The 14,544-nt window shown below is 32.7% G+C and overlaps 2 protein-coding genes and 1 long non-coding RNA gene across 3 annotated transcripts; 1 reads left to right on the top strand and 2 right to left on the bottom strand.

The window, feature by feature from the left end:
- Positions 2,241 to 9,183, top strand: LOC109345753 (pumilio homolog 23). Its single transcript, XM_019584938.1, has 11 exons — positions 2,241 to 2,328; positions 3,131 to 3,394; positions 4,045 to 4,408; positions 4,688 to 4,990; positions 5,445 to 5,612; positions 6,048 to 6,191; positions 6,454 to 6,573; positions 6,812 to 6,997; positions 7,712 to 7,860; positions 7,957 to 8,139; positions 8,556 to 9,183. Exons 2-11 carry the CDS (start codon positions 3,138 to 3,140, stop codon positions 8,980 to 8,982), a joined length of 2,301 nt encoding a protein of 766 aa, XP_019440483.1. The 5' UTR covers positions 2,241 to 2,328; positions 3,131 to 3,137; the 3' UTR covers positions 8,983 to 9,183.
- Positions 9,023 to 10,301, bottom strand: LOC109345754. The gene is made up of 2 exons (XR_002107438.1): positions 9,786 to 10,301; positions 9,023 to 9,700 (listed from the first exon to the last, which is right to left on the bottom strand). It is a non-coding gene; the product is annotated as an uncharacterized LOC109345754 (long non-coding RNA).
- Positions 12,033 to 13,613, bottom strand: LOC109345751 (RING-H2 finger protein ATL3-like). Its single transcript, XM_019584937.1, has one exon. It carries the CDS (start codon positions 13,265 to 13,267, stop codon positions 12,389 to 12,391), a length of 879 nt encoding a protein of 292 aa, XP_019440482.1. The 5' UTR covers positions 13,268 to 13,613; the 3' UTR covers positions 12,033 to 12,388.

The raw sequence follows: 14,544 nt of genomic DNA, 5'->3' as shown, positions 1-14,544 counted from the left end.
TAGATATTTTGATATATTTTATTTTTTATGTTGGTACCTTGATGAATATTTTTTATTAAAGATCAATATCTAACTAAATATTTTAATTTTATAAAATATTTTCAAATATAGACAAATCGATTTCTCATAAATAATAAATAGTTATAGTATACAATACTAAATGCTATCAAATCAAATCCTAAAAATTCAGGTAACTTTTTTTTGAGATGCCATTTATCATATTGGTTTATCTTCCCTTTTCAAGACAAAATTGCATGAGATGAACTTGATAATTTAAATATGATTTAAATAAATGTGATTCTTATTTATATGTATTCAACATTGAACTTTTTATTAAAGGCTTTTCACCTTGAATTCATTCTTAACAAAGATTATAAAAAAATTACCATCAATAAGATTGAATAGTTTTTTATATATTAAATTTGATTAACTTACTTTTATTTTTTTTGTTATATGTTAATGATACGTCAAACATGTAAAAAAAAAATTACAATATCGTGTATATACTATTTTTTTTATATTATCAACAACTTATTTGGTTTCTATCAGTAAATCTATATTCATTAGTCTTCCATTAAACATTAATTCATATATAACTAAATAGTATTTATCATTGGTTCAAGTGGTATATGTTTGATTTCTTTAAGCAATGTCTCGGATTTGAGTCTTGTGGATAGAAAAAATGTCGGCTGGAAGAGTTAGCTCTACGTACATGTAGATGTTCCCGGCTCGGATAGAATCGCCTCTGGTGCAAGGACTTGCGGGAAACCAAAAAAAAAATGAGAAGAAAGATTATGCGCAAAAAGAAAGAGATAAAAAATAGAGTTGAATTTTAAAGTTGTTTGATAGAAGAGAATCAAGAGAGAGAAAGATCAATGAAGAGAAGAAAATGTGAGTTTTCCTTATATATACAATTTTATCCTTAGACGTGTATATGATAGTATGAAGTTGATGGGGTAACTTAGTCATTTCTTATTTTTCATTCTCCCAACTCAGTTTCTTCTACTATTTGAAAAGAACAAATTTGGCATGAAACCCACCATATTTATTTCTCTTCACTCTTTTTCATTCCGCAGTCCAAGAAGAGAAATATACAAACTCCTCTCACATTTTCTCTTCTCCTCTCATATTCACCTCAACCAAATGAGGGATACATGATTATGCCATTAGCACTAATGACTATAGATGGTAAAATGGACAAAGTCCACGGACCGTCTGGCTTAGCCTGCAAATTTTTGTAGGCAGAGCATACAAAATTTGTCTTTTAGCCTGTTTGTTTGTCATGCTCACGAGCATTTCTACTGGACAATGCAAGCAACCTGCGAATTTTAGTAATAAAAAAAAGAAAAATTCAAATAAATTATGATATAATGTCTCAAAAAAGTTGTAATGTAGTATGGTTTGTTCAAATTCATATCAAATATCAAAGCTTTTTTTAAAAAACAATTTCTTCAAGTACTTTATTAATTTTTTTCTATTTTATTGTATTAATTTTTTCTTTTTATATTTCTTATTAACACCTGCGAACTGCCTGTATGTTCCGCGCCTGCATAAAATATTGTGAGTATTTACAGACATAGATGAAACATGTCGGACGACCCGTTTTACTATCTCTATTAAGGATATGTTTTTAGTCAAAAACTCCAAAATATTTTCCTCTTAATTGAACCAATGAAATAAAAATTTTGAAATGATGATTTGTTGTGGGGAGGAGATAAGTAGCTCAGGAAAATAATTCAATTTTGTTTGGTACTTATTATTTTGGGTACAAAAATCCTACAAAAGTATAACAAAACCAATCATATCTCACTTAATTTGCTTATATTCATCAATTTATTAATTCATAATTTATTGAGTAATTAAAAAATGGAAAATTATAGTAATAAACTAAGTAATTAATGATTTATGATTCCATTATTTAGAAATTTTTTTATATATAATTTAACTTTTTTTATAATATTATATTTAATTGAACAATGACATTCAATCTTTTTAAGATTTGTGGAGGAAAAAAGAAGAAAACCTACTTCAATTTTATTCATATATTAATAATATAAGTGTTTTTTAAGCATATTATTCATAATTAATAATAAATTATTAATTTATATGAATGATTTAGTGATCTATAAAAAACTATTACATAGACACTAATATATTAAAATCATTTGAAATAAGTTGAATTAATTTAAACATGAACAAATAAGAAAGGTTTAAAAGGGTTCTGAATGAAACGGTGCGTTTGATTAGGTTTTATAGCCGCTTCAACAAAGAACCCTAATACCCTTTTTTCTTCTTCTTCTTCTGGAAATCCACACACACTCTTACTCTGTGAGTTTCTCTCTCTACTTCCCTTTTAATTTCCCTCAATTTTCATTTCTTTTATTTCTCTACTGCTATGTTTTCAATGTAGAATGTTTCTATAATCTAATAATTGCAACAATTTTGTTATTCTTTTAGTTTTTTTGAATCCAAGGTCAAATATTAATTAAAGGGTACTGCTTCAGAATTTGAAAAGATAATTTTTTTACAACGAACTACAAAGTGGTGTATCTAGGATGTTTTTTGGATTAGAAGAGTTAATTAAGATAACTAGCTTAATTAAATGCTTATTCAATAAGCTTCTCTGATAAAAAAAATTGGATGAAAATAGCTTATAGGAACGTTTTTAGCTATTTCCATGAGCTATTTATCAGTTCTTCCAGATGTGCCTTCAATATACTGAGAAACAAGGTTTTAAAGAGCAGTTGCAGTTTCGGAAACTTCCAAAACCTTTTCGGACAATTGCGAGCATATTCGGTGGATAGGGCACCATTGCGGTTGGGATACAGTTTTAGTGTCTCCCAAAACTTTAACATATCAGTGTATGTAGCAGTCGAGTACCCATGTTTAGAACCCTTGACATGATTTATGATAGAGCATTATGACATTGTTCGATCTATGTAGCCGACTCCACCTGGTGGGATAAAGACTTGGTTGTTGTTGTGGAAATGATATATTTAACAGTAATGATTTAAGAAATATGCTCTTGTTCTTTGATGTATACAGTATACCTATTGTTTTTATTATGATATTTGCACTCTTTTGATTAACACTCATTGGTATGCTTTTTCATATCATGTCGTTGTCCCAGGGTGCTTATGGTGTCTGTTGGTTCAAAGGCATTGCCATCGAGAGCAACAAGAACACACAACTTGACAAACGTTAACTCAATGGGCGAACACGAGTATGAATCCTACAATCAAGGCAGTAGTAGTAAGAAAGGAATGAGGAGGAAGCCAAAGAAAGGTAGTGCTGGTTTCCATTCAGATGATTCTAATAAAACTGTTGCAAGTGTGCAAGACAGTAGGACCTTCGAGCATGAAAACTATTCAGCTGATCAAGGATCACGCATTAGGTATTCTACTCATTTTATGATGATATTTTTTCTGCCAGCCTTTGGCTTGTAGCCCCCCCAAACTTTAGGTAGCGTTTGGTAGACTGAGAAAAGGAGTAGCAAAACGAGTTCTTTTCTGTGTTGGTGTATAAGGGCCTGTTTCTTTAAGCTTTTAAATAAGTCATTCTAGATGTGTAAATAAGTGATTTAAATTTTTATAATTTTGGTGAGAAGTAAAAGCTGTGTTCAATTGAAATCAAATAATCAATTTATACTTGAAAAGTATATTATAATCTAAAGCTACTCAAAGTAGATTAGAAAATTACACAATAATCTAATTCTACTCAAGGTAGATTATCAAAATTTTCCAGATTTCTGATTATTGAAAAAGTCTTACCCAAACAAATGTCAAATTTACATGTGATTTTTTTGCTTCCAAAAAAGTAACTGTTTTTTGCCTAGTAATAATCCCAAACAAAAGAGGTCTAAGTGTTTTTATAAATAAAACAGGACATGAGATTGAAAATACAAGTGCAGAACATTTTGGTTTCACTAAAAGGGGTGGAATCGAGAAGAGCAAAGCATCCTGTTTCATCATGTTTTGTCTGTGCGCTTGACACTCCCCTAGAGTATACTCAACATAATGCTGATGATTTACATAATATTTGTAGGAAACAGGTTGACCCTGAAACATCAAAGTACTTCTCAGAAATTGCAAATCTTTTTGAAAGTGATGAGGTTGAATTTGAGGAGCGATTACTTATATGCGGCAATGCTCTCGAAGAAACCAAGGGAAAAGAATTTGAAATTGCAACTGATTATATTCTAAGCCATACTTTGGAAACAATCCTCCAGGGCTGTGATGCAGACCACCTTTGTGGTTTCCTTCAAAGTTGTGCAAAGGACTTCCCTTCTATTGCAATGGACAGATCTGGTTCTCATGTGGCTGAGGCAGCCCTCAAATCTTTAGCTGCTCATCTTCAAGACGAGGAGGTTCGCCCTCTGGTTGAGGAGACTTTAACCGTGATATGCAAGGTGTAGTTCATTTAACACTAGCCTGATTAAAGCATGGACATCATTATTTGTTTAAGCCACCAGAAACTGTTCCATGCTTCATGGAAAAATTCATGACTTGCTTTTATATATTGAATGCCTAGATGCACGCGCTTGGGTGTTATAACCAGCAAAAAAGATAGTTGATGTTGAATGTACATTTTTTTAGTCACATCAGATTGTGCCTAGATATTTTTAGGAATTAAAGGATTTGGAGACAAGAAAATATGAATTCTTATGCATATACTTGTCACTTGGCAGGTGATTGGAGCTAATTCTGTTGACGTAATGTGTAATTGCCATGGTTCTCATGTGCTTCGGAGCCTTCTTTGCCTTTGTAAAGGAGTACAACCACAAAACTCTGGTTACTATTTCTCAAAATCAACGACAGTGCTAGCAGAGCGGTTGAATTTGAAGGAAATTCCTTCAAAGAAAGATGATGGAACAAATTTTCAGTCCGGATTTCCAGATTTGCTGAAATTGCTTGTGTCAGAGATGTTAAAGCATGCTAGAAAATGGATCAAGACCCTCCAAGTTGACCAATTCAGCAGTTTGGTTTTTCAGGCATGCTTTCCTGATATATTTAGTTACTTTTGTGTGGATTGACTGAATACATTTGCACCATCAGGCTTGGTATGACCGTATGACCCTTTTTGCTTTTAGGTTTAGGGGCTTTATATTAGCGTTTTTCTGGCTGAAGTGAGGGAAGGGAGTTATCTTTTTATATTCTGTTTTATCTTCTTCTTTTGGTTGTTAATGGGGAGCATGTGTGATGCTGTGCTATGTATTCTTGACTTGGGACTGATAACATGACAAAGTTTGAGATATAGCCTTATCTTGAGTAATTTTTTTGGATGTGCTTGCTTTATAGCTCTATGGTAATGTGAAGAGATTCTGAAATTCATTCTTAACCTTGTTACCTCTTGGGCCTAAACATTTTCTATGGTGCTATAATGTATTCTGATAGTTTTCTTTTCCATTCTGCTCATCTAACTGGGTTTTCTTTATTTAATGGCAGACAACTCTAAGGGTGCTGGCAGGCAACGACGAAGAGGTGCTACACGTGATTCCTATCCTTCTTGGCTGCAAGGATAAGAATATTGATGAGGGCAATTTTATAGAGACTAAAGTAGCTCCAGAGATTTTGAATTTGTTAAATGAAACTGAATTTAGTCATCTAATGGAGGTGAGCAACCTACAGATGAGGGGAACTGTCTATATGTACCTATAGCGTTGCAACAGCTTGTCAATAATGCAAACAGAAGTTTTACAAGAACTGCCTATATGCTAATTCTTATTTTAAAGATTTTGTCGAAGTTTGAAGTTCACATGTTCCTTTCAAATTGTCTATAATAGATTTGAATTATTTCTATAGCTTTTCAGTATAAAAAGCAAACTAACATTATATATTCTCAAACTGATGACCATTAATGGATAATGGCCTGAACATTAGATATTCTATGCTTGTGATACTGTTACAACCTTGTATGATGTCTGTTTTCATGGGCTATAGTATAGTATATTCAACAATTTTATGCTTGTGCATTTCTTTATGGAGCCATCAATGATTATTTGTCCTAAAGAGATTCTGAGGTAAAGAAATTTTGTAAATCTTTTGCAGGTTGTTTTGGAAGTATCTCCCGAGGTTTTATTCAATGAATTGTTCACAAAAGTATTCAAGAACTCATTGTTGGACTTATCATCTTATCCATGTGGGAACTTTGTTGTTCAAGCATTGATTTCCCATACAAGCAGTCAACCTCTGGTATCATGCTTAGTCACTTTTAAGCCTAAAGACATTGATACTCACTTTCCTTATTGATCCTGAACATTTTCTACTTCTTGTTAAGCGTGGCCACTGATTAATTTAATCTAACACAGAATCAGTTGCACGATGTTGCATATACTTCATTTGTCTGTAGCTTAATCTTTTCACAATGCCTATTCATCTTATAATTTTCACGCTTGCATAAATCTTTTTCCCTCCATTTTTGCTTTAATTTTTAAGGTTTTTAATTGTTTGATAGTTGGAGTTGATCTGGGAAGAACTTGGACCAAATATGGAAGATCTTTTCAAAATGGGAAGGCCAGGAGTCGTTGCTGCACTTATTGCTGCCAGTGAGAGGCTCCATGTTAATGAACACAAGGTTCACACTTTAGTTGCATTATCTACGATTTGTGAATTCCTAAACACTTGTGTGTTTAAACTTCTAAACTAATTTATTGCTTCCAAAATCTAAATACAAGTTTACACTCTACAATGACTGTATCAAACTTGAAAAGTAAATGATATTACTTGCATTATGTATTGAAGTTATTTTTCTTTCTTAATTTTGTTCCTTCTCTTTGTGAAAATTTGATGGTCTTTTTGTTTCTTTGTGGCAGTGTTGTCAAGTCCTTGCCGGAACAGTTTGTTCAGTAGATGAGTCTCCAAAATGGATTGTTCCAAGACTACTATTTCTTGATAGCTATTTTGCTTCCGAAGATAGGTCCAATTGGAGCTGGCAAAGTGGTGCTAAAATGAATGTCATGGGTTCTCTGATTCTGCAGGCAATATTCCGCTTTAAAAGTGTAAGCAACTTTATTGAATATGGATGCTTTTGCTGCTTTCTTTTTGGAGTCAATTGAAAAGGGTCTGGATGGAATGCCCATGTTTCTCAGGTTTAATCATAAGGATTATTGGATTTCCAAGTGGTTTTTCCAACCCTGTAGAACTGGTTTTTCTTGGGGCGTTGGCATCGTTTTGTAGGATAAGTCTTGCGTTATTAGCTAAGTCCTTTCCTAGAGACCTTCCATGAGGCCTGTAGATGGAAGTTTCAAAGAAGAAGCATGCTCGTCTTGAAGCTTATCTAGGATTAGATATAATAGAAGGCTGCCATCTCCAATTACCATCGAAGAATTTTGGACTCATGAGTTTGCCCCCTTGACAATATTTAATAACTCTTTACACTGAATATGAGTGGTCAGTACTTAGCTTAGATAGTGATGCACTTTCAGATTCAACAAAGTACTGACGAGGGGTCTCTCAACTTTTAGAGGTGGTTTGTTCTTAGCTGAGATAGTGGTGCACTTTTAGATGGATTGGTAGTGTTGCGAACTTTTTATATCATTGTGATGTGTTATACTTACTGGAAATATCTATGCCTTATATTGCTAATTCTAGTTATATTATTTAAACAAGTGGAACTGGTGCTTTTAGGTAAGAACATAGTACATTGATTTATTCATGTATGCATTAAAGTTGTATTAATTTGCTGCATTCTGCCGTGCTGCTTATTTCCACAGGAATATATACAGCCTTTTATCACCAGTATAATATCCATGGAAGCAACTCATGTGCTTGAAGCAGTGAGAGATACAAAGGGATCACATGTTATTGAGGCTTTTCTAACTTCAGGAGCTTCCGGTAAACATAAGTTCAGATTGGTTAAAAAGTATGTCTTTCAACTATATCAAAATTGGTATGTAATAGATTTCAAAATCATTGCTTTATTCAGTGTGTTTATCTTTTCCCGTTTTGTCTTTTGTAGACTACAGACACATTTTGGAGAGGTTGCACTCAGCTCATCGGGTGCTTTTACCATTGAAAAGTGCTTCACTGCCTGTAATCTGTCACTGAGAGAGACTATAGTGTCCGAGTTGGCGGCTGTGGGAAATGAACTTTCCAGGACAAAGCAAGGGTATTACCTATTGAGGAGACTAGATGTTGAGGGGTATGCTGTTGCTATTTACTGTATTGTGGAATGTCCAGTTTTATTACTTTTCATTGACAAGATATTTTATGGCTTAAATTTGTTGAGTCCTTGCAAACTTGACATTGTTCGGGTATTTTTCAGGACTAAAAACGAATAAAATTCAAATTAGCTTAACCTCAGAATACATCAAATTTATAGGGACTAAAAACATACCACACTTTTTAACCCCTTTGTCACCTCGAATGAATAATGAGTTCATGAATCAAGTTTGATTGAAACAAAAAGCACCATGCAAAACACAACTTTTTTCTATTCACACCTCAATGCTTACGAATTAGAGTGACATATGTTTGAACATTGTAGTCCTGAATGTTGTTTGAGATTTACGTTTATTGATGTTAATTTTCACGATATTCTTTGCTTTATTACAACAGATATGCGGCCAGTCCAGATCATTGGAGGTCAAAACAAGCATCCAAAGAATCCACTTACAAAGATTTTTATGCTACTTTTGGTTCCAGTAATACAAAGTCAACCAAAAATGATGGCTTTCTTGCTGACAATTCAAATACTAAATCAAATCCAAAAAATGTGAAGGAAATGAGAAAAGAGATTGACCAATCCCTAACTTCTGCTGCACCGTTTCTGAGCATGCATGGTATGAACAAAAACCCGAAAGATGCAAAGAAGAAACATAAGAGAAATGCTCAAGATGGTGCAGAGGATGATAACTCTAGCAAGAAAAAGAAAAAGTCTAAGAAGGAGAAGAATGAAAGTGGGCATGATGATAAAAAGACTTCGAAGAAACGGCATAGAGATGGTAACATATCTGAAGCTTCTCCGAAGAAATTGAAAGCATAGATGAGTAGAGAAGAAGACAATTTTGTTTATTTTTTAAGTAAAGGATTAAGCATGGTCAGAAAAATTTCTTCTTTGCTTTTAGTTCTGTATCATTCACCATGTTGCATAGACTATGTAACTGGAAAGAAGCTTAAGTGAGAAAAAAGTAGTTACTGCAAAATATGTAAGTTCTTCCCACAACTAATCTCTTCTTTCCCTTAATCTGTTGTTTGTTACAAATCTGGAGATCATTCCCCCTTTTTACTACAAATATTATATGTGGAGTATATCATATAACTCAAGAAGCTTGGTTAGTAAAACTGTTAAATAGAATGTAAGATGCAGTATTTGCACTTGCATGTACTAATACAATTCAGAATAACTCTTGCCTTAATGCCCGTCTTGTTTTACCATTTGTGATGGCAACACTTGCACATTCGGAAAAGTTGTTGATAGGTGAATCGGATTTCATCTGAACTTCACAGTTAAGCGTGCTTGAGTAAAAGTAGTATTCGAGTGAATGACCTCCAAGAATAAAAAAAACATACCCTTAGTAGCCCTCATAGTAGCCCGCAGGAGAGGTTTGTCATCTCAAATGAGTTTTTCGACTTTACTCAGATTAGTTGGAAGGTGAAAGACCATACAAATGAAAGAAATAAGAAGATAAGAAAAGAAATGGGTAGTTTTGAACTTGCTGAATTGTTGTTCTGCCTTTCAATTATCTGTTGGAGGATGGAACCTGCCATAGAAATATGTCATTTCTGTCAACCATATAGTATCTTCATACAATTGAAAGGTCTGAAATTCTGAACAGCAATAGTTACTTGTTATGTGTAGGATTTGATTTGGTTGGAGGTATCCTTCTGAAACTAGAATCCACCTGCATAGAAGGATGCTTCATATATGCATGCAAATCTTTGTTATCTTGATGAAAAGATGAAGACTTAGTTAGATGCAAAGAGTGCACTTCTTCTGTGAATGGTTGAACTTCAGCTTTGGCTCTAGCAGTACAACAAGTTGATAATAAGAGTGACAGTGTAAGAGCAAGAGAAACAGCTAGTGATATGGACCAACTCTTCATGATAGTTGAAGAACTTAGGTTGGTTGTTATTATGGTTATGATAGTTGTTGCATTGTGAGTAATGTTTTGAAGATAATAATGATAAAGTTGTTATGAATGAGTGTGAATTGTGAATTATGTGAGTGTAGATTCATTGTTTATTGGTATGAAAATGGGATCTGATGCCATTGAGGGTCATGTGGGATCATGTGCTTAACTTTTGACTGATGCATCTTGTTTGTATTGTCTGACATTGGTTTTGTGAAATTCAAGACAGAAACTTCAGAAAGGTCATGTGATCAACAGGTACACATCTGATGTCCCACAGTTTGTGTCACTTCATGTGTCATGGGCTTGTGATTGGTCAGAAAAATATATTTAAGTTAAAATTCAATTATTAAATATTTTTCTGACCAATCACAAGTCTATAGCAAATGAAGTGGTATAAACTGTGGGACAACAAATGTACTCCCGATCCACCATTTTGGTGCTATATTATCTTTTAACTTCAACCACCTTGGTTTTAGAAAATGTTTTTTATTTTTTGTTTTTATCAATGTAGTGTTTTTATTATTTTTATTCTGTTTTCCATGTTCAAATATTTGTACAAAAAATAATGGTCAAAATTTCACTGTTCAATATATGATTGTTTGAAATCAGGAAAATAAGCCTTGTTGATATAGGTGGAGAAATTATATTATGATTATAATCTAAAAAAACAACCATCTTATGTTAAGGATAATATTTTATCCTAAAATAAAAACTTTATTTTATAACTAGTTACCCAAATAAGCTTAAATTATGAAAGAAGCTTAAATTATGAAAGAAGCTTATTTCCCAAAAAATAAAATGCAAAATTAAGTTTTGCCAAACATGGTTATCAATATTGTATCGTATTAGTTCGACTGAAAATTGGTGAACTAGACCTTATGGTTTTGCGTGAAAAATCTCATATTTTTCAAAATAACTCAACAATTAAAGTTTCATTTTGATTTAATTATAGTCTGATTTAGGCCACTTGTGTCCAATACACTTCGAAATTATAAAGATGAAGATATGAACATTCCATAGTTTAAAACCTTATTTATAAAGATGAACGTATAAATATCCTACAATTTTTTCCTCCCATGAGTCTTTCTGAGTTTAATTTTGATGCAAAATTAGTTCAAACTTTTTTATATTATCAACCAATCATACACCACTTTATGCATCACTTATTATTACAAAAATAAAAAACTAATAACATGAAATTGCATAATAATGAAGTGTATAACAAATCTTTACAGTTTACACCATCATATATAGAAATTAAATCCTTTTATCTATGTAATGAATAGTTTAGCCAGACTTTGGATAAGTTGAATTGGTCCTTTATTCAAAAGTAGTGATAAGTTTGAACTACTAACTAGGTTGGGACCATACTATCCTCAAAGTTGGACCTTCAAGAAGAATCAACCGAAAACACATTTTATGTCTCAACAGTTTGTACCACTTTATATATTATGAGCTATGATTGGTCAAAAAATACTTCATAATTAAATTCTTAACTTAAATACGATTTTTAACCATTCATAACTAATGGTATATAATATGTCACAAATTATGATGTCTTTAGGTGCATGTCACTATCTTGGCAACCTAAGTTACCTAACTAAACAGAATGCCCCAACAACACTTTGTTTGGTTTGGATTCCTTTAAGATAAGGAGGTGCCCAATGTTGTAAAGTGTAGTCCTAATATTATGGTTTTAATTTATACAATGCTACATGGTAGTGGTTGCTTGAAAATTGGAAAACTTAAAAGAGTCCTCAAAAAGTTTAAATTAATTATTTTTAGCATGTTTTACAAAATCTGATAGGAAATAATTTGACCTTAGAAAGGACTGATTCGACCCACATTTGATATTTTGGGAGATTATTTTGAGTTTTTCAATTTTTAAGGACCAAATTGGTAATATCAAAAAACACAAGAGAATAAAATGAATATTTACTCGGACAAAAAACAGTGGTACTAAAAATTCAATAAAATTCATCTTCAATTAAAGAAAGTGGTTCATCCTACTCAAGTATTACAAACAACCCTATAATTTATACAACTATTATTCTTCTTGGCTACTATCTGCACAAATAATTAAGAAGGACAATAGCATAACTTTCTAAGCACTCTCTACTAGAGGAACTTTCTCTTAAGTAATAGTAACATTAGACACCTCTATGGTGTTCTTCAAGACATGATATATTTCCGATTTGAACCCATGACATCATCATCACTAAACAACGACCTTACCGTTGCGCCAAGCTAACCCTCTTAACTGCATGCATGCAGACATATGTACTAAAAAAATTAACCAACACCATTGGCAAATTCCTAGTGTTGTGCTTCCCCTCCTTGTTCCACATCTACAGGACTAGGAGTAGAAGGATTCAACCTTCTGTCCCAGCTGAAAAGCCTCTTCAGTGATCTCAACCTAGCCGAAATCGGCGATTTCAAATCATCTTCAGCAAATCTGCTTGCAGAAGGTGACATAGAAGATGAAGTACTCTCACTCGGTATATCAATCACCAACATTCCATGATTTCTGCTGCTACTACAACTAGCACTAGTGCAAGTAGTAGTAGCAATAGTAGAAGAACTACTACTACTATTACTACTATTATCTTCCAAAAGTGCACCAATTGAACTAATTTGACTCTGGTTACCCCAAATAAACACATTTGTGGGAAAATTTGGAGAATTTTCTGGCTCTAATGGTTCAATATTCTCTGAGGCATTTTGTCTATCATTTGAACTACATGATTCAGAATCTAAAGGGTTTCTACAAATAGGGCAATTAGAATGTGATTGAAACCACATATCAATACATTCTACATGAAACCCATGATTGCATTTTGGTAAAAGCCTAGTTTTTTCTCCATCAACAACATCACATAAACAAACTGCACATTCCAAACCATCCTTAAATTCCTCAGATTGAAACACAATTATGGGCAGTGACCTTAGCACCAAAGGGTCAAGTCCCTTTCTAAGGGCACCATGACTTGGTGGCTCTTGGCTAGTGGCAAAGACAAAGCGGTGGCGGCGGCGGCGGTGGCGGTGTGATCCGGTGCATAAGGTGAATTTGGCATAGAGGTGAAGGAAAAAGCAAAATACAACAACCAAGAATAAGATTATTATAGCTACAATCATGATTTTTCCTGTTAATTCAGTAGCTGGTGATTCACCCAATTTCTCACTAGTATCATCCATTGTTAAAACACAAAGCTTTATTATTTATAATCAAATAAAGTTTAGAACTTTATACAAAATTACCCAAACCCAGATGGAAAATCACTCTATAATAAAATGGGTAGGTAAGAAAAATCAGAAAATTGAGAAAATGAAGAATACCCAAATGGAGTTTCACTTTAAAGATTGGAACTTTATAGAAAATTAAGAAAACCCAGAAAGTTTTGGTGATATTGGAGGAAGGAAAATGAAGTGGGAAGTGAATGAGAAAAGAAGAAGAAGTTGGGTTTGGTTTTATGAATGAGAAAGTTGGAAGTAAAAAGAAGAGGAAGAAATTGTGAAGAAGAAGAAGAAAAGGATAGTGAGACATCAAATTGGACTTGAATTTAGACTTTGGACTTTTTGAATGAATGAAGTAATGAGGCATTCAACAAAGAAAAATATGATTTGAATTACTACATTGGCTCCAAATATATGGAAAATAATAAATGATGTGTAGTGGAATAGAATTTGATTAAAATAACTTAATTTAGTATCAAGATATTTGTCTAGTTTAAGGTTTTATTAGGTTTTCTGGTTGACTCGAAAATCAAAAACTCAATTCTTATAAGCGGCATGTGTTAAGAGAGATGTTCATGCATCCGAAAGAGAATTATTTCTTACCGACAGGATAGATATAATTGATAATATCGAAAAAAATAACTTTATTTGTAGGATGTCATTAAATTTCCAAAAAAGATGAAAAGATTAATAAAGTTTGTTACATTTTGAATGAATATCATTAGTTATACAAAAGAAAATAACTTGGTTTAATATATTGACAATTTTTTTTGCTACTACCAATAGTATTTTCTCACCTTTTTGGGTAGGAAACTAATCTATTTTGAGGTTCGTACATGTTTCTCTCAATAAGTGTTATTCTCAATAATCGAACTCTCGACCTTGAGATTCTAATGACGTCTTACAATACTAGACCAACGTATTATTGGTAATGCATATTGAGAATAAAAAAAATAATTGCATATGGGTGAAAATAGAAGTATATAATTGGAAATTAAAACTGTATTCATTTGTTAGACATCAATTTTTTTAAAATGAAATAGGAAGAAAAGTTAAAACATCAATTAAATTAATAAAAAGAAATATAGATGATGCATGATGGCTTCAAAATTCAACACACCTTGTCCCTTTCATCCATGGCTGCATGATCTCTCTTCTTCTTATTGGTTTGAATCCAAATATTATCCAAAATCTATATAAAGTAATGATATTGAAATTTCTTTCTTTTCCTTTGACCC

Source organism: Lupinus angustifolius, chromosome LG04, assembly GCF_001865875.1.
Source record: "Lupinus angustifolius cultivar Tanjil chromosome LG04, LupAngTanjil_v1.0, whole genome shotgun sequence".
Lineage (NCBI taxonomy): Eukaryota > Viridiplantae > Streptophyta > Magnoliopsida > Fabales > Fabaceae > Lupinus > Lupinus angustifolius.
The sequence above is the reverse complement of the archived record's forward strand: the minus strand, read 5'-3'. Positions and strand labels throughout refer to the sequence as shown.

What these genes read in the sequence shown, in the direction of transcription:
- LOC109345751 (XM_019584937.1), bottom strand. Translation starts at nt 13,267, where the DNA reads ATGGATGATACTAGTGAGAAATTGGGTGAATCACCAGCTACTGAATTA.
- LOC109345753 (XM_019584938.1), top strand. Translation starts at nt 3,138, where the DNA reads ATGGTGTCTGTTGGTTCAAAGGCATTGCCATCGAGAGCAACAAGAACA. An exon ending in TCAGCAGTTTGGTTTTTCAG is followed by an intron (nt 4,991 to 5,444) that starts GCATGCTTTCCT and finishes ATTTAATGGCAG; the next exon opens with ACAACTCTAAGGGTGCTGGC. An exon ending in AGGAGACTAGATGTTGAGGG is followed by an intron (nt 8,140 to 8,555) that starts GTATGCTGTTGC and finishes TTATTACAACAG; the next exon opens with ATATGCGGCCAGTCCAGATC.